This window comes from Carcharodon carcharias, chromosome 8 (assembly GCF_017639515.1).
Source record: "Carcharodon carcharias isolate sCarCar2 chromosome 8, sCarCar2.pri, whole genome shotgun sequence".
Classification (NCBI taxonomy): domain Eukaryota; kingdom Metazoa; phylum Chordata; class Chondrichthyes; order Lamniformes; family Lamnidae; genus Carcharodon; species Carcharodon carcharias.
The window spans coordinates 84,471,216-84,498,968 of NC_054474.1; the positions used below are offsets into that span (position 1 = coordinate 84,471,216).

At 42.6% G+C, this 27,753-nt stretch overlaps 1 protein-coding gene across 2 annotated transcripts; it reads right to left on the reverse strand.

Moving 5' to 3' along the window:
• Positions 1-4,611: 4,611 nt before the first annotated feature.
• Positions 4,612-26,738, reverse strand: LOC121281140 (acid sphingomyelinase-like phosphodiesterase 3b). Of its 2 annotated transcripts, XM_041193863.1 has the most exons (9): positions 26,452-26,738; positions 23,614-23,824; positions 22,224-22,321; positions 21,120-21,263; positions 18,017-18,186; positions 16,891-17,071; positions 10,383-10,516; positions 5,895-6,058; positions 4,612-4,829 (listed from the first exon to the last, which is right to left on the reverse strand). In XM_041193863.1, the coding sequence occupies exons 1-9, from the start codon at positions 26,510-26,512 to the stop codon at positions 4,793-4,795; spliced, it is 1,200 nt and encodes a 399-aa protein (XP_041049797.1). In that variant the 5' UTR covers positions 26,513-26,738; the 3' UTR covers positions 4,612-4,792. The 2 variants fall into 2 exon arrangements, with proteins under 2 accessions (XP_041049797.1, XP_041049796.1); XM_041193862.1 differs by lacking the exon at positions 4,612-4,829 and having other exon boundaries at positions 5,382-6,058; positions 26,452-26,737.
• Positions 26,739-27,753: the final 1,015 nt, after the last annotated feature.

A 27,753-nucleotide genomic window follows, 5' to 3' on the forward strand; every position in this document is an offset into this window, starting at 1 on the left:
TTTTCCCCTAGAAAGCTTTCTGAACAGAACTGGTTAGAATTGTGGTCGTAAAGTTCACATTGAATCACCGCACAGCACCAACCTTATCCTATCAGGAAATGATTGCAAATATTCCTGGGTCTTTTTTTTTTGTCAGATGCTAGCAAAATATTTTTGCTTATTGCTGTATATGACTTGGTTTGTTGTGTCTGAGTAATCTTAACCTGTTTCTTAATGGATGTACAATACATAACATACAATTGTCAATACATGACTTGGGAATGCTTAATAGCACTGGGTCTGAAATTGGCAGAGTTCTATTCCTCAGTACCTACTTTTCAAACAATGAACCTAAAAATTAAAAATATTGAGCATTTTTAAAATTCATTCTTGGAATGTAGGTTACCAACAAGGCCAAGCCTAATTCCCCCGAGACAGTGGCAGCAAGTTGCCATGGTAGCTTGCTAGACTTTTCACAGAGCAGTTCCCAGTTAACCGCATTGATGTCGGTCTGGAGTTACACACAGGCCAGACTGGATAAGGGTGGTAGATTTCCTTCCCTCAAGGAAATTAGTGAACCAGATGTGATATTACAATAATCCAGTAGTTTCAGGCTCATCAATACTGACCTGGCTTTTTATTCCAGATTTATTTAACTGAATTCTGCTAACTGATTCATGTGACTGTTTTCCCCCCCACCCCATCCTCCTCTCATTAACTTAGTTGGTGCTGAGATTACGCAACAACCGTGCATTAAACTATTAGGAATCTACGTTAAAAGTGATCTCAAATGGAATTGCCAAGTGCATGAAATGCTTGAGAGCAAATGGAAGACTTAATATGCTATGTCTTCTCAAGCATCACAATGTATCTCAAACGAATCTATTACTAGTGTTTACTAGTTATGTAAGACCCATCGTTGAATACACAGTGCCTGTTTGGAATGCTGGAATTACCCAAGATCATGTGGAAAAAGCTCAAAAGCATTCAGAACCGAGCACTGAAACCGATCCTAGGTAACGGTGACAAGGGTGGTGCTGTTGTTGTCTGGCATACTGACCTCTATCTCGCACAGGCTGAGCGTCAACGTGCAGACACTTCCTCCTACCTCCCCCTGGACCATGACCCCACCACTGAACGTCAAGCCATTTTTTCTAGAACTGTCACTGACCTAATGTCCTTTGGAGATCTTCCTTCCACAGCTTCCAACCTCATTGTCTCACAACCTCGGACAGCCCCTCTTCTACCTCCTACCAAAAATCAACAAACAGGACTGACCCGGCAGACTGATCGTGTCAGCCTGTTCCTGCCCCACAACTCATTTCTTGCTATCTTGACTCCATTCTCTCTCCCCTTGTCCAGTCTCTTCCCACCTACATCCGCAATTCCTCTGACACCTTACATCATATCAACAATTTCCAGTTCCCTGGCCCCAACTGCCTCCTCTTCACCATGGACGTCCAATCCCTTTTCACCTCCATCCCCCACCAGGATGGTTTGAGGGCTCTCTGCTTCTTCCTCGAACATAGGCCCGAACAATCCCCATCTGCCACTACTCTCCTCCGTCTGGCTGAACTTGTTCTCTCACTGAACAATTTCTCCTTAAACTCCTCTCACTTCCCCCAAATAAAAGGTGTGGCTATGGGTACCTGCATGAGCCCCAGTTATGGCTGTCTCTTTATGAGGTATGTGGAACATTCCTTGTTCCAGTCCGACTCCGGCCCCCTTCCACAACTCTTTCTCTGGTACATCGATGACTGCTTCGGTGCTGCTTCATGCTCTCATTTGGACCTGGAAAAATTTATTAATTTTGCTTCCAGTTTCCACCCCTCCATCATTTTCACATGGTTCATCTCTGACACTTCCCTTCCCTTCCTTGATCTCTCTCAATTTCTGGTGATAGACTGCTCACCAATATTCATTACAAGCCTACCGACTCCCACAGCTACCTAGACTACAGCTCCTTACACCCCGCTTCCTTTAAGGACTCCATCCCATTCTCTCAGTTCCTTCGCCTCTGTCACATCTGTTCTGATGATGCCACTTTCAAAAACAGTTCCTCTGACATGTCTTCCTTCTTATCCAAGGTTTTCCACCCACGGTGGTTGACAGGACCCTCAACCGTGTCTGACCCATCTCCTGTGCATCTGCCCTCACACCGTCCTCTCCCTCCCAGAACCATGATTGGGTCCCCCTTGTCCTCACATCACTTCACCAGCCTCCGCATTCAAAGGATCATCCTCCGCCATTTCTGCCAACTCCAGCATGATGCCACCACCAAACACAACTTCCCTTCACCCCTCCCCCACTGGCATTCCACAGGGATCATTCCCTCTGAGACACCCTGGTCCACTCATCCATGACCCCCTACACCTCAACCCCCTGCTACGGCACCTTCCCGTGCAACCGCAGAAGGTGCAACACCTGCCTCTTTACTTCCCCCCTCCTCACCGTCCAAGGGCCTAAACACTCCTTTCAAGTGAACCAACATTTCACTTGCACTTCCCTCAATTTAGTCTCTTGCATTCGCTGCTCCCAATGCGGTTACCTCTACATTGGAGAGACCAAACGCAGACTGGGTGACCGCTTTGCGGAACACCTTCGCTCTGTCCAGAAGCATGACCCAGACCTCCCTGTTGCTTGCCATTTCAACACACTACCCTGCTCTCATGCCCACATATCCGTCCTTGGCCTGCTGTAATGTTCCAGTGAAGCCCAACGCAAACTGGAGGAACAGCACCTCATCTTCCGATTAGGCAGACTGAACATTGAGTTCAACAACTTTAGATCATGAACTCTCTCCTCCATCCCCACCCCCTTTCCGATCCCCCTTTTTCCAATAATTTATATATATTTTTCTTTTCCCACCTACTTCCATTATTTTAAATTATTTCCATCCATTGTTTTTTCTCTACCTTTTAGCCTATTTTGATCCCTTACCCCTACCCCACCCCCACTAGGGCTATCTGTACCTTGCTCGTCCTGCTTTCTACCCTTAATGTCCCCATTAGCACATATCTTAGCTGTCACCACCGTCAACACCTCTGACCATTTGTCTATGACATATTTTGGCAATCTCCACCTATCATTGGCCCTCTATCCAGCTCTACGTGTTCCCCCCCACCCACCCTTAAACCAGCTGATATTTCACCTCTTTTCTATTTTTCCTTAGTTCTGATGAGTCATTTGGACTCGAAACGTTAACTATATTCCTCTCCGCAGATGCTGTCAGACCTGCTGAGTTTTTCCAGGTATTTTTGTTTTTATTGTGTGCCAAAGCTCCTGACACAATCGAACAACTGAAGAGAGATCCTTTTGCTGAAAAGCAGCAAAAGCTCTGTCTGGACTTCACTAGAAAACTCTTGAATCCCATCTCCTACTATCATTATCTCTTGCAGTAACCACATACAAGTAAATACGTGATGGACTAACAGAAAAGACACCATTCCACAAATAAGATATAAAAGGAATAAAAACTCATAGCATTTAAATAATTGAGAATTTAATTAACTCAACCTGACAATATATATATGGGCATAAATACAAAGTGCAGTGCAGTCAGCCTTTCATTTCTATTTTGCAAATTAAGGAGACCTGTTTTGCAACATACTGTGACTTGTATGCTGAAATGATCATAATTGCGCAATCCTTTTTATATTTATGATAATTCATGACATTGTGTATAACTGACTACTTGTTTTATTTGTCGTCTTCACAATTCAGCACCTGCAACCATCGTGATTTTACAATAAACTAATTATCTATTCACCTAACTCACAAACTACCTAATTTTTCTAACAGCAATGGTGAGATTTGAGCTCTTGGCTCTGGATGACTAGTTCAGTAATATAGCCAAGTGGTTTTAAACTGGTAGTGCTCATAATCTAGCATAGGGGTATTGTAGCCTGCCATTCCTCATGTGTATCTTGGCTGATTTGCTACAGCATGAATATTGGGTTATCGTTCACAGATGCTTCATTGGTGGTTGTTCATTAGATTTGGGTGTGGTGTGGCATACTCTTTTCTTTGCCACTAAAAGAGAAAAGTGATTAAGGAAGGTTATTTAACTTCATCTTTTTAAAAAAAAACCTTTTGAAATTAAACTATTGGTCATATATAAGTCTAACTTCTGAGCTCCCCAGCATCATATTGGGGTGTACCCAAAGATGCGCTGGGAATCCCTTTCGGAAGTTTCCAGGTGAGGTTTGCATGGCAACTGCCAAGAAGTGTAAACTCTCCCTGGGCAATTGCCCTGCACTCAGAACCATCTGAAAATGTGATTTTAAATAGCAAACTTCAGATGGTTCCAACTGGGTTACACTATTAGTTACCCAGGAAAAGATAGGAGGATTAGAAGCACTCTTCGCTTCTGGATAACAAAGGTACAGACCCAGACTGACCCCCGGTGGGGCTCCCCCCTGAATCCCTGACCATCCCCGAGGGATTCATCCAACCCTTGAGATTCCCCTCACCCCCAATGGACTCCTCCCCACCCCCAACAATCCACCCGGCCTGACTGATCCCTGACCCCTACCCCTCCCCAGGCCCAACCTGTCCAGAGGCCCAACACCCTCTCTCTTTTCCCCCCCACCAACCTCTAATCTTCCCCCCGACCTCTGATTTTCTGACCCCAACCCCCAAATCCTGTCTACTTACCTTCTCCTGGCCTGTCAAAGACCTTTAAATTTCAATGGATCTTTAACTGCTGTAAACCAGGTCATCTTAGTGCTGTAAAAAAGGGTGTGGCCTCTTTCCCTTTGACTCAGCTGCATTTCAATGCTAGATCCCGGGAACGTGGTACACTGCCTGGATCTCACGTGGCCTGAGTCGGAAGGTCAGATGAGATAGGACTGAAAACAAAATTAAGGTGAGAAATTGTGCATGGAATGGCAATCCAACACTGAGTGCCACTTCGAGGAAGTTCAGGCCCATAATTTGTTTCCTGAGGAAGCACTTGGCATCCTCTTGCTAACTACCCACAATCGTATGGTTGAAATACAGAGCTCACCTTGTGGGGGCTTGCAGTTCCAGATCTCCACCCGCTTTATTTCAGCATTTGCGGGCACCCTTTAACCAAGATACCAATTGGGATTGTCGTTTTTATCAAAAAGCAGTGCTTAATTTTGGCTTAAACCATCAAGGAAACTTTGTAAGATAGTATTAACAGTCCAGTAATATTTGGTAAAGCGATAACTGAAAATCTGGTTTAATTTAGATTAGTTGATCCACAACCATTGAAGCAACAGTTTCCCAGGGAGAAACATCCTTTGCAAATAATTGGCGAGTACAATTTGATATTGTTGAGACTAATCTGGAGCAGTGGTTGTATAGATGTCCATGTTCATAAATGGAAAGTAACTTGACTAACTCTTAGTGTTCAGATATGGAGTCCTACAGTTGTGCTTTTTGAAAAGACATCTTTAATGTATTTTTTTGATTCTTAAGCTTTCAAGATTCAAAGAGGACAAAAAAATCCACAAGTGAGTTGAACCTGGACCCTTGCCCTAGTATTAAAGCACGAAGGCACCACCTACTTTATGTATGGGAAGCTTGTATGTGAGTACAGAATTTACAGGCTTGCCCAACGGATCTATGCGGTTGGTTATGCTCCATGTGAACCTTCGTCCCACCATATCAACATTATCTCTCAATAGTAATATCAGATTGTGATTTACATATAGACAGGTAAAATTCCATGGATGTGAAGTTGCAGTCAATTGTAACGAAATAGCAGGGCCAATATTAGCACAGAAAGCCACAACAACCACATTTCATTCATTCCGGATGATCCCCCAGACTTGATGCAGTTTTTGTATCTACTATAATCGACATCTTTAATAGCACAAATGTGATCAGTACGGCACCACTCATTACATTCCCCCAAGTCGTAGCTGACCGAATTATATTCATAATACTTCTGCAGATGACTCTTGTCCTGGCTTAATTTGTCCAGCACAGTCTGCATGGATTCAATTGTGGCATCAGGTACTTGGAATGCTTCTGTTAAGCGGTATTCTTTTTCCCAACGTGGAGCCCAGGTGTTAGCAAAGGTTAAGTTTAAATAATAGGTCACCACATCCTAAGATGGGAGAAGGGGAGAAAGATATAGATTAAAACCAAGTAGTCTTTTTATTTTGAGTTAATAAAGCATGTTCCGTTTCATGCAAAGGAATGCTCTACAGCTGCTTTAGGGAGCAAATGCAGTGCATTGTACGGTATTAAATGAAAGATTGACCAGAAGCTGCGGGGCTCAATCCCTGGTCTGTGCTCACTTGAGACACGCTTTGTAACAATTATTTCCTGTCATTCGGGGCTAAGGAGGTTCTTCTTAAAAAAATATCAAGGTACTGGGGTTCCCACTCCAGACTTATCGTCTTGCTCGCCAGTGTTTCCTGCTAGAGAATGTGTGCGGGTGGACATTGGGAGCAGGCTTAGGTTTCATGACGCTCTGTGCTGATGCACACAGAAAACAATGGCCACCTGAATGGGGTACTGGGGCTGACAGTGCCTGCAAGAATATACCAAACAGAATCCCGTGGCCTAAGGGGGAAAATTGGGGAAAGATATAGGCACACACAGTCAACTGATGATTCAAAGTGGCTTTTTGGAAACTTTCCAAAGCTTAAATAGGCCAATAGATGTAATTCACAAAATCTAATGAATGCCAAAGCAAATGTGGAGAATGGAGATTTCAGGCAAGAGAGCTGGTCTGGTGCAGATGTTGAAATGCTACTGAAGGCTTGCTTCCCTGTTTGGAAATTCTGGGCACCCCCACCAGATGAAGAGCAGTGCAGCATGTCTGGTAGGTATAGGCAACCATGATTAGTGCTGTGCAGAGTACCTGCAGAACCCACAAATGGGTTTGGAAGAAGGGGAAAGCCCTTAAAGCTTTCATTTGTTAACCATGTGTACCTGTATTCCAGCAGCACACATGTAAGTTGCAACTTATAACACAAACTCACATTGACAGCTTGCATGGGCTTCATGCAGCAGATCATTTTAATGCAATGTGGCTGATCAGCTATTGATATAAAAGATGCTATGCAGCTGGAGAGAGATGCTTATCTGATTTCATTCTCAAGACTACTCTGCTTGAATGACAAAGTAGAACCTGGTACAAATGAATAGACTCAAACTGGAGGGGACCTACAAATTATTATGCTTTGCTCCCTTTCAGAAGGCCACTGTGAACATCCTTTCTTCTAAAACCCTGAAGGGAGACGGTGAAACTAAAGGCTCAGGGCTGGTACCATCAGTTTGTGCTTATTGTTCGCACAGCTTCAAGGCTTCTCTTGACTGAGTAACCAAAACTACACAAAGTGCTCTCACCAGGCCGCCATACAGTTTTAGCATGTCTCTCTTCATTGCAAAATGAGCACAATTTGAAGTTCATTATTCTATCTGATTGCTGCCCCAAAGCCACAACTTTGAGTGTGGAATACAAAGATATGAACCAGGAGTTTTAGACAGCAGCAGATGATTACTTCCATCAAAGGACTTCCAAGAATGACAGGTTAACGTTTGTGACTACTAAAATTCTCAACTAATCGTTCTTCTAGACATTGATAGTTTACTGTTCTCTATCTCCTTCCCTTATCTCTTTCTCATGAAAGAAAAGACTTGGAGACTATCACATATTAACAATACCCTGTTTGACAATAGCCCTTATTTTGCATTAATGATAATGTTGAGGCTAACAACATTCACCATTATTATGGAATAAATCCGACTGCGACTTCTGGCAGAAGGTAAAAGGATATGGCAGTGGGACAAGAGAAGAAACAAAATATGTGATTACAGGAGATGTAAATGGAAGAATAATCACCACCAATAGTTGCCATCAAAAAACAGAAAATGTGCAGAGATTATGATGTTAAATTGTTGAACTCAATGCTGATTGGTGATTCTGTATTTATAGCAAATGTCGATAGATCTTTTGTTTCTTGTCCCATTGTTACCAACTTTTGCCTTGCTACATTAACCCCTTGGTCATTTAAGCTCTTCTGCCTTCCGCCCTATCACAGAACTTTGTTTTTGTTCTTTCTTCCCCTCCCCTCCACCCCTCCCCCCACACCCTCAACACTTCTTCCCTGCCTGGCTTAAAAACTGTTACATCTCTAAGCACTCCCAGTTCTGATAAAAGGTTACTGACCTGACACATTAACTGTTTCTCTCTCCAAAGGTGGTGTGGACTTGTTGAGTATTTCCAACATTTTCTGTCTTTATTCTGAAGCATTCTAACTTTGCTGCTACAAGAACCATTTTCTTGGACACTGAGGCTAATTCTCTATTCACAATGGCCAGATCATCTGGTTTCCGGACTGTTGGAGACCAGAGGTATGACCCAAGATGTGCACCGGGACCTTGCGGAGGTCCTGACATGCTGAACTGTGAGGGAATTACCTGGGAAGTTTGAACTTCCGGCGGGCGATTCCCCTGCTCCCCGGGACCCTCCACGAATGTGTCCAACTCAGAGTTAGTGTTGGAGACTTTGAACAGTTTTGACATACTTACCTGAATAGTTACCCAGGAAAAGTTAGACAGAAAAATCCTAGTCCAACTCCATTAAACACATTACTCTACTTCTCCCCCCAGTATAATCTCAAACTTTTACAATCTTTTGTTAAACTATTCATACAAGGGTAGGAGTTAGATGGAAACTGTAAACAGTGCAGGTGGTTTACAGACATTGGAAAATGTTTAACAAAAGAATGTAACAATTTGAGATTATATTTGGGGAGAGATGTAGTGGAATGGGTTAATGTGTATGTTAATGAGACCATACAAACATACAAAATAGGAGTAGAAGTAGGCCATTCGGCCCCTCAAGCCTGCTCTGCCATTCATTAAGATCATGGCTGGTCTGTTTGTGTTTCGAATTCCACATTCCCATCTACTCCGATAATCTTTGATTCACTTGCCTAACAGGAATCTATCTATCTCTGCATTAAAAATATTCTATGACCCTGTCTCCACTGCCTTCTCAGGCAGAGTTCCAAATTTCACAACCTTTTGAGAGAAAAAAATTCTCCTCATCATTCTCCTCCAGGCAACCCTTAATTTTAAAACAGTGCCCCCTAGTTCTGGACGTACCCACAAGAGGAAACATCCTTTCCTCGTTCACCTTGTCAATACCGTTCAGGGTCTTATATACTTCAATCAAGTCACCCCTCACTCTTCTAAACTCCAGTGGAAACCTGTTTGACAAGTGCAAAATCTGAGGCTCCTCCACTACCGTCTGCTCAGTCTCATTACCTTCCTCACGGTCACATCCTCCTATCCCTCACTGCTGACCAAAACAGACGACCCTATTCTAAGAAGTGTGACTGTGTTCTGGAACAAAGTGTCCAGGTATTTCTCCCCCTCCCTTATATTGCGCAGTGTCTGCAGTTCGGCTTCCAGGCCAATAATCCTGATCCGGAATTCCTCGAGCTGCTATTAATGATGTAACTGCAACATTAGTAGTCAGATTACTGAGAGGTTCCAAAAGAGTTAGACGCAGAACAGTCTGTGTCCTGAAACCATGCCCTAGAACTCTCTCCCTTACAGTGCTGTGGGTGTACCTATACTACATGGACTGCAGCAGTTCAAGAAGGCAGCTCACCACCAACTTCTCAAGGGCAATTAGGGATGGACAACAAATGTTGGCCGAGCCAGCGACGCCCACATCCCGTGAGAGAATAAATTTAGAAAAAAAGCCATAGTCAAGCGTTTCCCATCCTTAGCCCAGGACTGATGAAACCATTTGTGGTGCCCCAAACCCCAATCAAAGAAGGCAAGAAGAATCACAAACAAACCAAGGGCCTTCAACTATGCAGAATGCAGCAAGTGACACCCATTACCAACAGCCAGGGATCAGTGGCTGTTTTCAGATTTCTGTTTGTAGACATCAGCTGCATGAAAACAGCAATATTATATCAGATTTGGAAGCAAAGCAACATCGATCTTGTAATCTGAATATACCCAGTTAAGTTACAGTTCTTACAGAACTGTGACCACATTTTAATACCAGCCCATGACCAGCTCAGCATGAAACCCAGGCCCAAAGCGCAGGATCCTCCCTTAGGAAAAAACAATGAGGTAAGTTGGGAAGTAGTGATTAGGGGGTAGAATTGTCATGGGGTTCATCTGCTGTAACTTCAGTGCCAACTCTCGAGAAGCAAGGGGAAGCGGCTGCTAATGCTGTTAACTAAACTTCTACTGATCCACCAAGGTTATGGCAGGAGATGAGGGGAACCCTCCCCCATGTGTAAATTCCAGGCGCAGGTGAGGGGAATGGGTTGGAGTGGGTGGCGTAGATCAGGAATTCCACGTTTCTAGACTGCACTACACAATGTTTCAAAGAACGTGGAGATGACATTATGGATGCTGAGCCAGCCAGTCTAGTATGTATGAATTCTTACCAAGATCTGGAGAGTGTCTGTATTATATTCAAAGAGGCGAATCCCAGGGTTTTGTGATCCATCTTGTAAGCCAGCTAATGTGGTTTTCCAAGGGGTCACCGCAGGGGCAATGAACATAGCACTAACTGGAAAACCTGCAATGAAATACTTCTATGATTTATTAGTCGAAGGCCAATGGCCACATATAAAATTTAGTGTGGACAAGTCTGTGGGAGGAAGCAATAAACACTCAATCACAAAACTTTCAAAAGAATAGAAGCGCAGAAAGGCTTACAGGTTCCAAACCTCAAAAGTAGGAGGAGAAGTTGATAAAACAGTTTTATAAATAGGGTGAGGTAATGCTAATACCAATCACTGGTTAGGCTACAGTTAGAATTTCTGTCCAGTACTGCATGCTTTAACTTTAGGAAGGATGTCAAACCTATGATCAAGGTGCAAAAATAATGATTTGAACAACAAGATTTGTTATAAGAGATCTATAGCTTATGTCATCTATCCATGTAGCTCAAGTTGTTCGTACAGTACAGTATCCTTGGCTTTGTTATGGATGTAGCAACTTTGAGTAAGGAGAATACGACAATACTGGGAAGAAAGTCCTTGAGGGATCAAAGACAGAATCTACTTGGTCGGAGTTAAGAAACACTAGAGAAGCTATTACACTACTTGGTGTACTTTATAGACCACCAAATAGTGGGAAGGAGGGAGAGGAGGAGATTTTCAGGGAAATCATTGAGAGGTGCATGAACTAAAGAGTGGTGATCATGAAAAACTCTAACTCTGCCAATATGGAAGGGGGCAGTGATTGTGTTGAGGGCTGAAAAGGGAAGAATTTCTGAAATGTGTTCAGGGACTTTTCTTGATTGATATGTTTCCTGCATGATGAGGAAAGAGGCATTGCTAAATCTCGTCCTGGGGAGTGAAGTGGAGAAGGTCACAGTGATGGAATATCTTGGGAAAAGCGATCGTGGTATGAAAAGGTTCATTATGGAGGACATAGAAAAATCCAAAATAAAAATACTCAGCTTGAGGAGAGCTGATTTCAGTGAATTAAGGAGAGCTCTTACCCAGGTAAATTGGAGTCAAAGACTGGCTGGCAGTAATGTAATGGAGCAATGGATGGCAATTGAAGAGGAGATGGTTCGGGTTAATCTAGATACAAAACCACAAGAGAGAAAGGGAGGGCAACAAAAGCAAGAGGTCCCTGGATGATGAAGTCAGAGAGCAGGATGAAGCAGAGAAAGGGGGTGTATGATAGATGCCAGCTGAACAATAGAAGGGAGAATCAGGCTGAATATAATAAGTACAGAGGAGGAGTGAGAAAGGTAATGAGGGGAAAAATAGACAGTATAAGAAGGGTTGGTGGTTAACACAAAAGGGAATCCAAATATCTTCTTTTGGTATAGAAATAATAAAAGGGTTATTAGTGGAGTGATGGGGCTGATTAGGGGTTGAAATGGAGATCTATTGGAAGAGACAGTAGAGGTGCAGCCGAGATCCTAAATGAATATTTTGCATCTGTGTGTATCAGGAGGATGTTTGCTGAATTTATGATAAATGAGGTTGTTGGAACGCCAGATTAAATAAAGAGGAAGTTCTAGTAAGTCTGGCCATTCTGTGGTGAGTAAGAATCTTCAACAGTCCTTTAAAAGAGCCAAGACAAATGGGATTAGCTGGAATGCTCTTCAGGAGAGCTGGCACAGACTCAATGGGATGAATAGCCTCCTTCTGTGCTGTACTATTTAATAATTCTAAGAACTTGCATTTATATAGTGCCTTTAATGTTGTAAAGCCCAAAAATAATAATTTTATAAAGTAACCAGGTTGACATAGATATATATATATATATTTTTCCTTCCTGTCTTCCGGCTGGGACACAGGAGAGAAAGGAATTATCCAACACAGCTGGTTTTGCTGCGAGTATGTTTCATATGCCTATTTACTTCATGTGGAAAAAAATTCCTGTTTTGATTGAGGTGTTTTAATTTTACGCTCAATTTCCTCCAATTGAGGATCAGGCACAAATTGATCCCAGGTCAAAGCAGGAGATATTAGGACAGGTAAATTGGTGTAAGAGGTGGGTATTAACCAACATCTTAAAGGAGGAGAGAGGTAGAAAGACAGAAAGATTTAGGGAGGGAATTCTACAGCTTGCAAACAACGTCTGTATAAGAGGGTCAGTTCTATGCTTAAGTCTTGGTGAAGATGTGTCAACCTAAAAGTAAGAGATCTGCTATATAAGCCAAGCTGACACATATTAGTCATCAGGAAATCATTGAAAAAAACAAATCAGGTTTGAAAAGTCTAAATAACTCTCTCTTCTAAAATAGAAGAGTTGATTGGTTAATGAAGGCTAAATGACAAGAAATTAGGTAGTGTCTGTTTGTCCTACCAATTCCAAATTGGAGGAAAAAAAATATATATATATCTATGTCAACCTGGTTACTTTATAAAATTATTATCTTTATTTTAAAAGGCTTTACCCTGACTAGCCATGACTCATACCTGAGGAATTTCTAACCTTCAGAAACCAACAGGGACCTTGTTATCTTTAAAGAGGTATTTATGCCCTTTGTGACTGCTAACAATCAAATTCCGAAGAAATGCACCAATATTTGCACTACCTTTACATTTCTAAGGCAGTGCTCCGACCAACAGAGATGGTATGTCAGCAAAAGGGACCCTGACTCCTCTATTGAACACCTCAAGATTTCAGACCTTGGGAAAATACATCCTTTGTCCAATACTCAGGACAAGAAGTGGGAGGTTAGTTACATGATCTCCCCCAAGTTGCTAGAACGTGTAATATTGTCATTTGGAACTGAACCCGAGCAGGCTACCATTTTATCATCTAACAGGTAGCAGCAGAAAGAGCTCTGTCTAGGTAAAGTGCCTGACCCTCATCTACACTGTGAACTACTGGAACTTTGGAACTCTTGTATCTGTGTCTATGAGACTCATTCATCTTTATGTGTCTTCTTCAATCATGGAAGCCTCGCTTCTGGAAAATCGGATCACCCTGCAACATTTTCAGTCACTAACCTCTGAAGGAATATACCACTGGACTTTTGATTCTGGACTCTGAGCTCATGTGAAACTATAACTCTTAATTTTAATGTGGTCTTGCTCTGTCCCCCTTTCTTTCCCTTATCCCTTTTTTATTGTATGAATGTAAAAAGGGGTGGATGTCGCGAAAGCCCATTCCCACATTTTATGTGTTTGTAAAATAAACTAACCCTCTTATTTTACCTTATCTCGCATGTGCTGTGGCGTTATTAACAGAGGATTGGATCACTCCAAAACTGAACGGTTGGGAAAAATACACCACCACTTACAAAGGGGGAAATCAGAAATCAAAAACACCTTTCTGTTTACGGACAGGTAGTGAGGGGAGAAATCAGGGCTGTTTTAACTTAACCTTCCTCCTGTCACAACACCTTGCTATATTATCGCGGATGGTGGTGCAGTCACTCTTCATTACCTCACCTAATGATCATTTCATGTGTCAGCCTAGTTAGTGAATGCTGCCAGAGTATATCATCATGAGGAGGTTGATAAATTTATTTTTGTTTAATAAAGACAGTTCTATGGTTCACAGTTACTCAACTGGTTTTGATGGTTAGTAGCTGAACATAATGTCCATGAAAATCCTGTGTTAAATTTCCAGCTGTGCTGAGTTTGAATATCTCAGTCACGGTGCCTAAATTGGACTCAGTGTCCACTGGACTGGGAGGGGAGAAGGATATTGGGTGGTTTCGGGCTGGTGTCTGTCCTTTGCAGGTGAGCATTCTGCCCAGGTGGAATCGAGTGAAATAATCTTTATGGCTGCCCTGGAGTTCTGTCTGAAGGAGTAAGGACTTTAGGGGTTAGCTCCAAGTGTTATATCAAGTGATTTTCTTCCTTTATCATTTCAATTATGGTTGGCAATGCATCCAAGGATCAGCTAGGGAGGTGCATCTGGGTTTTGTTGTGACATGTCACAATAGTCACTCTGGAAATGGAGTGATTTCCAAGGAAACATTGCAAGGAGTTCATCAGTTACAAGTGTGGGGAAGCTGGTCTGGCACTGTTGGAGTAGAAAGTTGCAAAGCTTGTCCAGGTGTGGATTGACCATTTTAGGGAAAGTTCAAGATCACATTAGTGCAGTTTTGACCAAATATGTAATTGTGAAGACAAATGGAAAATAATTATTGACAATTATACTGCAAAGTGTGAGGGGAAAAGATTTGTGACAGTGTAAAGAACATATTTTTAAATTTTTTGGACTGTGGCTTTAAAAACTACCGTGGCTGCAGTTTAAAAGAGATGTTCAATGGAGCAGGAAGTAGAAAATCTACAATGTTGCCATCCTGCAATAGTGTGTGCCAGGTTGGACAGAATGGTGCTGTAAAGGAGACTTGGTTTAAGAGGGAACTGCCCAGCGATGGCGTTTTGATTGGCTCCTGAGCAAGGGACCAGGTTCTGTGTGAGGATAGTGCAGTAGATCAGCTCCTAGCCTGAAAAGAGGAAAGATCTGAAACCTCTCTCTCCTGAGCTTTGTAAGACTCCAGCAATCCTGCCATAGTAGCTAGCTGGTTATTTCTCACATCGCTGTATCCTGCTTTCTTTGAGAAACCCCTGTCAGGAGGAAAAGGGGAAAAATCATCAGCAGAAACATTAAAAGCAAGTTTCAATCAGAGAACCACAGACTGCAAGTGCTGAGAAACCATCTTGTGTCAGCCATAACAGCCTATAGGGAATTTGAAAGAAAGCAATCAAAGTCAACCCATCTAATCCTGAACTCCGGACTGGTGTTATTGAATTGTTTTATCTCACCCTTAAAATCCATGTTTTGTGTGTCTTATGTGTGTGTGTGTTTGTGTATAGGGGTTAAGAAAGGGTAGAATTTAAGTTATAGAGTTAAAAGTTAGCACTTCATATTTCTTTTTTTTGCCACCGTTTACAGGCAATGTGTTTAATAAACAATTATCGACTTATTAAGTTTACAAACCTGGTGCCCGTATTCTGTTAGCCTAAATTAAACAGTTAGGTAGAATTGGGGTAAGCTGGTGGCCTAATCAAACTTCTCACATTTGTCATGGCTCAGGGAGCAGTGGGCTTGTTATTACAGCGTACTATCCCCGTGAGTTATGACAACAGTCAATAGAATAGAATTAGTACATAAGTTTTGACGGATCGAGAAGAATTTGTAAACTTGTTGCTTTTATTGTCCAGATAATGTGATGAAGTAACTAAGAAAAATGATAGAATGTTGACTTATAGAGGCAGAGTAGCAGAGTACAGATATGCAGAGATTATACTTGAAGCTATTATTATCTGTTAATTATGCTAAAATGCACTGTTCAGACCAAACCTAGATTACTTTGTTCAGTTATTGTCACTGCTCTACGGTAAGAATATACATGTATTGGAAAGGGTGTAGGAACACTTAGGAATTATCCCAAATAATAAAGGGTTGAGCCATTAGGAAAAATGGGATACATTTTCCATCCACTGACTGAATCTAACTAAAGTATATAAAATATTAATATTGATAAAAACCATGGCATTACTTTGGCATAAGCAAGGCTAGTAGAGTTAGTGTTCATCAGTTTAAAGTAATGTAGAATAAATGAAAAATAAAGCTTTTTTTACTTAAAGGTTGATGAATAGATGACATAATCTTCCAGGTCAGGTAGCAGAGGCAAGAATATTAGCATATTAGCAGAGTTAAAAATACTGCTGGGAGAGTTGGGTACCAGAGAGAAGAATCTGATGGACAAATAATCTCTTCTTGTCCTTTACTTTTCCCATATTCTTATAGTTAACCAGGGACTAGGCCTTTAATCTAGCTCATCTTTGGAAATCCAAGTTTTCCCTCTCTGCTGTTGCTAACTATCCTCCCTGAAAAGAGCCTGAGGTTATTCTTAGCTAAATGTCCTCTGATTGCACAGCTCTGAATTGTCACTCACTCGTCATTCTCAGCTAAGGGAGGCCACAAGGATGGTTGGAATAGGAAGTGCAAGTGGCATGCCAGCATAGATGGACGTACCACGATGGTATAAAGGAGAGAGGGCTTTCCTCTGCATCCATCTCATAACCCACTTGGGAGTGCTTGTTGCTGACACTGGGTGGCAAAAATGGACATGTTCTATTTCTCTGTATTCACACCGTGTTCTCCTTAACAGACACAAATCTACACCAAAACAGTCAAGTGATGTATGCTGGAAAGCCCTGAATTACACAACCACTCCAGCAGTCCCTATGAAAAGTCTTTAGTCAGTACTGCGTTTACAACAGTGAAGTGTTGCAGCCTTTGTGTGAGTAGTGCTGTACGCTTTGATTGAGGTAAACTGTTGCTGATAATCACGAAAGTTAAATGGGAGAATAGCTGGACAGGAATAGGCTACTCTACTTTGGCTCTCTTGACATTTATATATAGACACTTGCCAACTGTTTTTGACTGTACAAAAATCAAATTATATATTGATCAGAATTTAATTTTAATAGGAAGAGACCAAGCTTACTGTACCATTGTTGGAATAGAAGATTTTAAAGCTGTCACGGTGTTGATGTCCAAAAAACTGTCCTGCTATCACTTGGCTGTGCTTTGTGATGATTTCTATATACCTCTTGTTGAAATTTTCTTGGAACCAGTGTGTTCCCCGTTTCTTCTCAAAGAATCCTGGTGGTATGTGCCCAATGATGTAAACCTGACAATAGGGTTTCAAATGTTAGCTTTAATTGCATCTCATACTTTCTCTAATGCTCAAAACATATCTATAGCCCTCACTACCCTGTCCTAGTGGCAACCCATTGTGCACTAGACTAGGCACCAAATATTGGCTGCTTATTTAACCATAGGGGTACCACTTGATGTTCCCCACATAATAAGCTTTTTGTAAAAGAAAGTCATTGATAGCGATCAGGAGTTATAATCCTGGTATAATTTGTCTGCTCGACTGCACTTGCACTGCTGTGCCATCCAGGAATAGTTAATTCACCACAGCCCAGGGAATTTAACCTGAAACCTATATGGCTCAGTATTATAGCATGAGATACATTTACCCTCTGAGCCTTAATGACTGTCCTTTCAGTCATCATTTTAATGAATACCTAGCTTAGGATATTGTTCTTTTATCTGTGATATTTGTTACTTTTAATGACACTCAGGGTCCATGCAGATCAGACACAAACACAAGAATACTACCCTCACTTCTGTTTCATAGAGTTCCATTGGATCAAACCTTTTCCTTGCAGTGTTATAGAGCTGCAATGAAGCGAATCATGTCTTGGGATTTCTCAATATACAGAATCCCATTGTACCAAACCTCCCTTCCATTGATGGTCATTGTATAGAATCCATGGACAAAGGAAATTGGTAAACATGAACTCTGGGACGTCTGTTCACTTCTGTCATTTATCTCACTGATGCCTGTATTGGACATTGCTGTGTGCAAATTGGCTACGTTTCCTACATTACAACAGTGACTACAATTCAAGAAATACTTCATTGTCTATAAAGCACTTTAGGAGTTTATAAGGTCTTGAAAAGAGCAATTTAAAGGCAAGTCTTTCTTTTCCTTTTGTAGGACACTGTGGGTTTTGGTGTATTATCATGTGGAGAGATCCAACGCCCAAGAATGATAATCTTTTACTTTCTCGCCTGCTGTTGAGGCTCTGGAGAGGACATCATCAAACCACTGAAACTGTCCAGCGGGGTCACTCAGATCCACAGTCAGTGCATTCCTGTTGTAGTAGAAGTTTGTATTCAGGATGATTATTCGCTGTCCCTTCTGATGCAGCAGCTTCTCTGTGTAAAAGGCACCTGCACATTTAAGTGACAAGCAAATGGTTACTGGAAGCAGCATGCATGTACACTGGAAAAAATATAAAGGGCAGGTTTTTCCAGTTCCTCTCCAAAATTGTCACGGGTCGGACCGGAAAATCCCAGCCTAAGTGTTTGACAGGAGACAGACAAGGGTTCACATAGGTCAGTAATAAGCTCCATCAAACTGCATCAATAGATTGCCATTATTTTTCTCTAATCTGTTCTTGTGATGTGAGCGTCTCTGGCAAGACCAGCAATTTTTTCCCATCCCTAACTGCCCTAGAACAGGGCAGTACACTCAATACCCACCCTCCCACAAGTACTGTCTTTTGCTGGATTATGATTCCCTGAGCTTCAGCAGCTCCCTTGGCACTTCACCTGAATGGTTATTTTTCATTTGCAAGTCTGGATAGTATGTCTGGCAGGCTATTTGACTCTGGAGAGTATCACGGCCAAGCCTGATTTTGCATTCGCTTGATGTTTGCACACCTTGCAGGAGTCACTGGAGAGTAGTCAAGAGTGAAAACTCTGACTTATTTGTTTTTTTCTTCTCTAGCTGAAGTGCTGAGTCTAATTACAGTGTTCATGGACACACCTGGTGTGTATTTCTCTTTGGACTAGGCATTTCAAGAAGTGGAGGAGGGCCTTAGGCCAAAACTTAATCACTTCCCACGTTTATCTTGAGACTTGTTACCACAATACACACCCACCAATAAAGTCTGTGCAGATAGGTAGCGTGGCATATAGGAATTGCTAAACAATATAAGACCAAAGTCCATCTAGTTCACCATTGACCATCCTGCTAGTTGTATCAAACAACAATAATAGAGTTGTCAATCTCTAATTGATTATTCTACAACAGTGCCAAACATGACATGAGGGAAACCTCAGTGGTGGACTTGGGAACCTTAGGGCCAAAATCACCAGTTTTTTCCTAACCATTTACCACCTATGTCTCAAATTACTGTATCCCAAAATATAATTTTCCTGAAAGAAATCTAATGTGAATTTAAATGAATTATTACTAACCACTGCCACCGCGTCTCAGAGAGTCCTGTCCATAGATTGATCACTTGCTCACAGAAATACTAATGGGCCCAATTTTGACTTACTCAAAAGAACCTTATTCACTCTACACAGAGTTAAAATTGGGCCTGAGCCCATTGTTTCCCTGGGTGAGTTTGAAATTGACCCCTTCAAGTGCAGACAATGCCCTTTGGTTTTACTTGTTCTGGACAAGTTTAAATAGCTTGTCGTGTTCTACATAATCTAGTCCCTTTAGAATCCTAAAGGCAACAATTATGTTCACTTTCAACCTTCTCTTAACTAGTGAGAATTTGCCAATTTGCCTAATTGGTCCTCAATTCTGATCCTTCCAACTCTAGGAATCATGCTGATTGCTCTAGTCCATAGCCTTTCAATAGTTGCAATATCCTTCTATGGTGACATGAATTGTACACAGTATACTAAGTGCATCGTACCAGTGATTTATAAAGTGTCAGGATTATTTCACTATTTTGACCCAATATTGACCTTACAATATATTGTTATTGACTTTACTCACTGCTACTGGGCATTGTTGCGATAGCTCCAATTTATTTTCAAGTCACAAAAATCTCCAAAACAAAAATAAAAATACCTAGAAAAACTCAGCAGGTCTGGCAGCATCTGCGAAGAGGAACACAGTTAATGTTTCGAGTCCAAATGACTCTTCAACAGAACTAAGTAAAAATAGAAAATAGGTGAAATATAAGCTGGTTTAAGGTGGGGGGGTTGGGGGGGGGCAGGTAGCGCTGGATAGAGGGCCAGTGATAGGTGGAGATAGCCAAAAGATGTCATAGACAAAAGGACAAAGAGGCGTTTAAGGTGGTGATATTGTCTAAGGAATGTGCTAATTAAGGGTAGAAAGCAGGACAAGCAAGGTACAGATAGCCCTAGTGGGGGTGGGGTGGGGTGAAGGGAAGGGATCGAAATAGGCTAAAAGGTAGAGGTAAAACAATGGATGGAAATACATTTAAAAATAATGTAAACAGGTGGGAAAAGAAAAACCTATATAAATTATTGGGGAAAAAAAGGAGGATTGGAAAGGGGGTGGGGATGAAGGAGAGAGCTCATGATCTAAAATTGTTGAACTCAAGCTTCAGTCCGGAAGGCTGTAAAGTGCCTAGTCGGAAGATGACGTGCTGTTCCTCCAGTTTGCGTTGAGCTTCACTGGAACAATGCAGCAGGCCAATGACGGACGTGTGGGCATGAGAGCGGGGTGGAGTGTTGAAATGGCAAGCGACAGGGAGGTCCGGGTCATGTTTGCGGACAGACCAAAGGTGTTCTGCAAAGCGGTCACCCAATCTGTGTTTGGTCTCTCCAATGTAGAGGAAACCGCGTTTGGAGCAACGAATGCAGCAGACTAAATTGAGGGAAGTGCAAGTGAAATGCTGCTTCACTTGAAAGGAGTGTTTGGGCCCTTGGATGGTGAGGAGAGGGGAAGTAAAGGGGCAGGTGCTGCACCTTCTGTGGTTGCATGGGAAGCCGCTTTCATTTTCCACACAGTTTATTTGAGTGGAGGCAGCCTGTTTTTACTGGTGCTCCAACTTACAAGTCTTCTTGAATGGCTCCTTTTAAAATGAAGTGCAGGCCCACGTGCCTGCTCACAATCTTCGTGCATCATTTCTGTGCACACAAACACAGATGTTTGGAAACATTTTCTGTCGCTACCACCTTTTTCTTTTATCCTGGGAGCAACAGGGTGTTGAACAAGGGAGGTTGGCAGGTGTGAAGCTCTGAGAGGGAGGAAGGCGCAGTGTCTGAGTTAAGAGGTTAATCAATAATTTGTCAATAAATCAAGACTAGTGTCATGACTTTTTGGGGTGATGCAAATGATGTTTTAAGCAGAAAATAAAAATATAGTATCAACTCGGCAGTGAAAATTGTACCTTTCTGGAAAGTGGGAATTGATGCTGCATCCAACCACTGGGCCCACAGCTCCGCAGTTCGATTATAAATCAGGTGGCCAGTGGCAGGAAACTGACTCTTTGGATGCATATCATGGTTTCCCATTGCAGCGTAAACTTTGATATCTGAATGAAGAATAACAAAATAATTATTGTCCAGATGTTGGACAATTGACTTAACTGATTTACCGACTCCGAGACTGATTTCTCCTTTCTCCTGAAGGCATGGTTACAGTATATAGCTTCACAGGCAAGGGGTGCACTCCACTACCTCATCCAAATGGCCATTCTTCAAGAGTGGGCCCAGACAGCCCAGTGGACTAAACAAACACAAAGACAAGGGGAGGGACAGTAGCAGTCACACCTTATTCAGGCTCCACCCAACATCCACAGATATGGGTACTGCCGGAATCATGGGATACCTTTCAGGATGTTAGTCCAATTGGAGATTGCGAGGAAGTTTCTGTTAATCTCGTCATCTAATCAATTCATTTTTTGGTCTCAATATGTCTCCATTTTGGAGAGTCATTATGATGCCATAAACAGGATATGGAATTAAGGTTTCCCCCTTGAGCCTTCCCCCTCCTCCCATGGCTAGTCCAGTGTGGAGCTGAGCCATGAACACCAAGTGGGTCTGGGCTGCATTTGTTGAGTGCTGTTGGATTGGCAATTGTGATACTATAATTAACCTTAAGAACTCTGGACTAGGGAGCAGAAAGAAAACGAGTCAGGGTTTTTGCTCTTGATTATTTTCTGGAACTGTTGAGTTTTGTGGCCATCAAGTCAAAGCAAAATCAGAGTTGACTTTGGTCAACAGCAGGCACTTTCCCCTGTCATGATCAGGGCCGACTCCCATTGGTATAATACTTTATTTTATTGGTGTAACCATTTTGTATTAGCTGCCATTTTATAGTCCATTGCTTTCTGTTTCTGCTGGGTTCATTGGCATCCTATCTCAGCAAAGATCTCTGTTTCCTGCTGCCAGCCTGCAAAGGGGCAAAAGCAATGTGGTGTAGTACAACCCCGCCTGTCACTTTACCTCAGGGAAGCCTGTCCGTCATAGGCCATGGCAATGTTACCACTCACCTGGGAACACATGCTGTATGAGCTGCGACACATTCCCTATCATCCTCAGCACTGCTTCATCACTGAGCTTCTCATTGGGGATGTGTGGAGTGTCATCCCTGGAGAAGAAGGGGATAAAGCTTGCTCATTAATCCCATTGGATAGAAGGAAGATCTAGGTAAGTTCCTGATGGAATAAACTTTCTTAACTGGACTGTGTGTGTCACCCGTTTGTTTGACACATCTGGTCCTGCTGTGTGTCTTACAAACAGGATGGAGAAAGTAAACCCAGAACAATTCTTACAGATGTGCCTGGGCAGAGAGACAAGTGGTCACAGGCTCAGGGTGATAAGGGACACCTAGGTCAGGTGCCAGGAAACAACATTTCTTCATAGAGATCAACAGCTACCACGATTTGTCAAGAAGCGTGAGTGAGGTCAGCACACTGGACTTGAGAAGATGCTGTATTCAGGGCTGACCTGTGACCCAGCTCCATATGGGGCCTTTACCCCATATCCTTTACTACCTCTCATTGACAGAAATATATCAATTTCAGATTTAAAATTAACAAATAATCTAGCATCAATTTCCACTAGTAGAAGATAATTCTAAACTTCTACTACCCTTTACATGTGGTAGTGTTTCCTAATTACTGAAAGTTCTGGCTCTAACTTTTAGGCTATGTTCCCTGGTCCTAAGGAATGTGGGAGATTGGAATGTTAGCTGCCTGTTCAGAGGATGCTGAAAGTTAAGGCTCACTGTAAGAGCAGTGTAAAGAGAGCTCTAAAACACAATGTATGAACAGCAAAGGTGATCAGAATGATTTTCCAGCTTGGCATTGTTTTGGGTTATGATTGGGATCAAAGATTTGAAAAAAAACTTAGCATTTAACAGCCCCTCACTTTGCTATGGAGACCACAACAAGCTGTTTCACATTGTCCAGAACAGGAGAACCAAGGGGTGGGGTAAATCCAAAACTAATCATCAGAAAAATTTCAGTGAGCGAGTGATCAATTTAGGGAACAGTCTTCCCAGAGAGATGGTGGAAGCAGTTAGAGTGGATTCCTTCAAATACAAATGAGATTTATTTCCGAGAATAACATTTTGGGGTACAATATATGAGTAAATTGAGACACAACATGTGTTCAAGGTAGCAGGAGGAGCAGGTGACTTTGGCTCTATGGTTCCCAAAACTCTCCACCACTGGGGTTTCCCTCATGTCATGTCTGGGCCTGTTGAAGACTAATTTATAGCCACAATTAGTTAACAGCTCCATTATCAGTGTTTAGGACAACTACTTGGATGGTACAAGGTGAATGAGAGACACCTTGTTCTTTAGCTATTTCTATGTTCCTACACAGGAATGTATTCAAATGTCACATATTCACACACAACAATATATACATACCTACCCTGTCCAAATTATAAAGTTGGGATTCGGGAAGATATCCTTCATGGCATAGATCGATGAATTGATCAGAGCCCATGGGGAATCGCACAGGTAATTACCCCATTTTCCAGGATTCTTTACAGGATCCGAAGCAGAAGGGCATACTGCCAATGGATTGTCAGTAACTTGGTAATCAGGATCCCAGTGCATATCTGTGATGTGCCAGAAATAACCTGAAAGCAAAAAAAAGTACACCTCATGACTGAAGGGAGAAAGATATTTCTGCGTTTCTGGTCCAGAGCCAGGACCTGTGAAAATGGATTGAGCTTGTTTTAATGTCGCTGATCCAGCTATGTTAATTCCGTATGTTCTCCCCCTCTGAGCAATACAGTTCCCCTCTCTTTGGGGCTACAGAGCCTTGAGGACACTCCCACTCCCAGTGCAGTACCGGCACATGTGCCAATTTTCAGATAAGACATGAAACTAGAGACCCCGTCAGCCCTTCCAGGTGGATGCAAAAGATCCCATGGAAATATTCCAAAGAAGAGGAGGGGAGTTCTTCCCAGTGTTCTGGTCTATATTAATCGCTCAACTGGCATCACTAAAACAAATTATCTGGTTATTATCATATGGCTGTTTGGGCTATGCATAAGTTGGCTGCTTCATTTCCTGCATCACGACAGTGAATACACTAAAAAGTACTTCATTGAGTATGAAGTGCATTTGGTCATTCTGAGGTGGTAAAAGGAGCTTTCCCAATGTTTAACACTCAATATCTCTCTGTTACAAGTGTATAACACATTTCCAGTCTTTGCTTCACCGTCTGTGTAATACACTCCACCTCTGTTTTACTGCGTTTAACACATCCCATTTGCCTCTCTCACACTCTGTGTAACACACTTTAATTCTCTATTGCCCTGTGTGTCACACTCCCCTGGCCGGATTTTCAAAGTGGAGTCAAGAACCAGGGTGACCATTTCTTATGAAATAAAATAAGAAATTAGAACATAAGAAAATAAAGGACACTCTGATTGGGTTTGAGGGGGGTGGGGTGGTGTGGTGTGGGCATTGGGGTACTGGTGACCAGGAGTGTTGGGGAGGAGAGCTGTTGATGACATATGAGCGGGATGGGGGTGTTCAGATGGCTATAACTCCCCTGGTGCACAAAAAACAAAGAAGCAAAGGCAAGAGGAGACTCCCAGGCTCAGTCTATCACAGGCTGTTCTAGAAATATGGGACATAAGGTTTCACTTAAGGGGCATGGGACTAACAGTGAAAATAAGGGACAATCTGTTAAAATATGGGATAGTTGATTACCCTGTCAGGAATCTGATGCCTGGATGAATTCCAGGTCCCGACCCCATGGCTGAACTCTGACATCCTTGTGACATTATTTTTATATGTAAATGTCCTAATTGGGCAGGAGGCAAACTTGGCCTCCAATTAGTGGCACCGAGCATGTCCAGGAGGCAGGAGCTGCCTGCCTGGTGCTGATGGCAAAGGCAGCTGGTAGCCATGTTGGTGGCTGCTGACACCTTACTGAAGGGAGGGGGAAGCTCCTTACAAAGGCAGGAGGTCAAACACAGCAGAAAGTGGCTATGGACAACTAGTTATGGTGTAGCAGACATCCTGATCCTTGTTGGTCCCTCAAATTTGATTTTAAAACAAATGCACACAAACTTATATCAGCCCCAAGATGAATCCAACATGTGTGCACAAACACGCACAAGCCTGTTCTAGCTCGCTGTAAAACAACACTGAAAATTTCTACCTCCACGGGCAAGGTCTGTTGGGGGTAGTGGTAATGTCACTGTGCTAGTAATCCAGAGGCCCAGGCTGATGCTCTGGGGACATGGGCTCAAATCCCACCACGGCAGCTGGTAAGGTTTAAATTCAATTAATAAATCTGCATTGTAAAGTTACTCTCAGTAATGGTGACCATGACAGCTATAATCAATTGTTGTAAAAACCTATCTAGTTCACCAATGCCCTTTAGGGAAAGAAATCTATCATCCTTACCTGGTCTGGTATATATGTGAATCCAGACTCACAGCAATGTGGTTAATTATTAACTGCCCTCTGAAATGGCATAGCAAACCACCCAATTCAAGGGCAATTAGGGATGGGTAACAAAAGCTGGCCTTACCGCATCCCATGGAAGAATTTAAAAAAATTCCTTAAGGGGCTACTAATTGATGACCAACATGTTTCCCATTCCCTCACCCCTGCTGGCCCTTTGAAAATTCCAAACTGTGAGGCACTGGAATCCTGGACCAGCATGGGGACCATGATCTTCAATTCCCAACTGCACTGGGTCCTGACCCTGCAGCCCTTTGAAAATCCCGGCCCCTGTCCCTCTCTCATCCAGAACGCTTCTAGCTCTCTCTATTATCCTGTGCATCACGTTTCCCGTCTCTCTTCTTCACGTAACACACATCCCGGGTACTCTCTTCACCCTCTATGTTGACCCTCCATGCTGTATCCTTTACATTGACACCATGTTTCTAATTCTACTTCTAGGTTGCACTGGCCAAAAAAAACAAGGGCTATACTTAAATAATTAATTGATTATAAGCTTCTTAGAAAAAGCTGTTCAATCATGTGGCTGCTACACTTCAGAAGCACTTCATTTTGAAGACTCTTCTCAAAGGCATTTATTGCCCATCTTGACCAAGAATGCCCACAAAGAGTCAACGTTAAACAAAGTTGGCTGCAAAGCACTTTGGGACGTGCCAATGTTGTGAAAAGCATGCTATATAAATCAAATCCCGACCCGCCCCTCCCTCCCTCCCCCACCCCACCTAACAGCCAGAGGTTGGGGCTGAACACTGTTGAGATGTGAGGAATGCTTCATTCTCACCTGTGGAAGACAGGGCAGCTCCGCAGGTCACCAAAAAGAGGAACAAACTGAGGAGAGGCATGACAGAGCAGGAAGTAACTAATGCATTCCTCCCTGGGCGACCCTTGTGATCCAAGAATCAAAATGGGTTTGAATTTACAAATGGGGTTGCAACAAGAACTGAAAGTCGCAGAAAGGACGCGAAACTTTTCCTGGGACCGTGAGCTCCAAAGGTTGTTGAGAGCTTCCCTGGCGTTGGAGTGTGAAGATTTGTGAGCAGGGGAGTGGTTTAATCGTTTCATAGCTGCGAGTTTGGATCCAGGTTCAGAGGTTGCACAGGACATGATGTTATGTAAATGGACTTTCCATCTAGATTATGGAATTTAGTCCGGGACGAGTGGCAGGTTTTGACTGGGTGGCCGACTTTTTTAATCCGCTCATTTTATTTCGACCTCACGATTCGGTTGAAAAATAACCCTGGAGATATTTATACTTCTTTAAACATTGGGACATCGAAACACACGAACGCACAGAGAAACGAAACATACCGAAACATTGCGCCGGGCACAAACTCACAGGAAACGACCTATCTACACAGATACTGACACACACACTGAACTAGACAGACAGAGACAAATACACACAAACACCAGGAGAGACATGCATTACACACAAATTCGAGAGACAGGCAGTTGAAGGCAAGAGAGAGAGACAGGCAATGAAACACAGATCACTCAAACAGGGAGAGAGACCGACAGAGACTGACCCATACTGAAACACACAGGAGAGTGAGACACACCCACATACAGGGAGAGAAGGTGAAATATATGTGGATGGTGGGGATGGGCGGACAGACATATGCAAACATAGAAAAAATGCACTGGAGGGGGTACACACGCTGAAACCCATGGGTATAGAGAGAGAGAGAGAGAGACTGAAGCTGAGAGAGATGCAGGCACCCGGATTAAAAGATGCTGAAACAGCCCGAGGCAGTCTGAAACAGAGGGAAACACACATTGCACTTTGAAACATGCACACAAAACACATAAAGTGAGAGATGCGGTCCCTGACGATGGATACACAAACCGGCCAGAATTTGCTGTCAATTTCATAGCAGGGATAACGGTGCTCGACATTATTTGGGTAAGCAGAGTGAGGTGAGGAGCAAGCTAAACGCGAATGTCCAGTATCTCACCCATTAGTATTTCTGTTTTTGTTTTGGATTTCCAGCATCCGCAATTTTTTGTTTTTAGCCTCACCGATGTTTTTGGGGGAACTTGCTGTGCTTACTGACTTAAGGGTCATTAAATGTACAACAGAAAG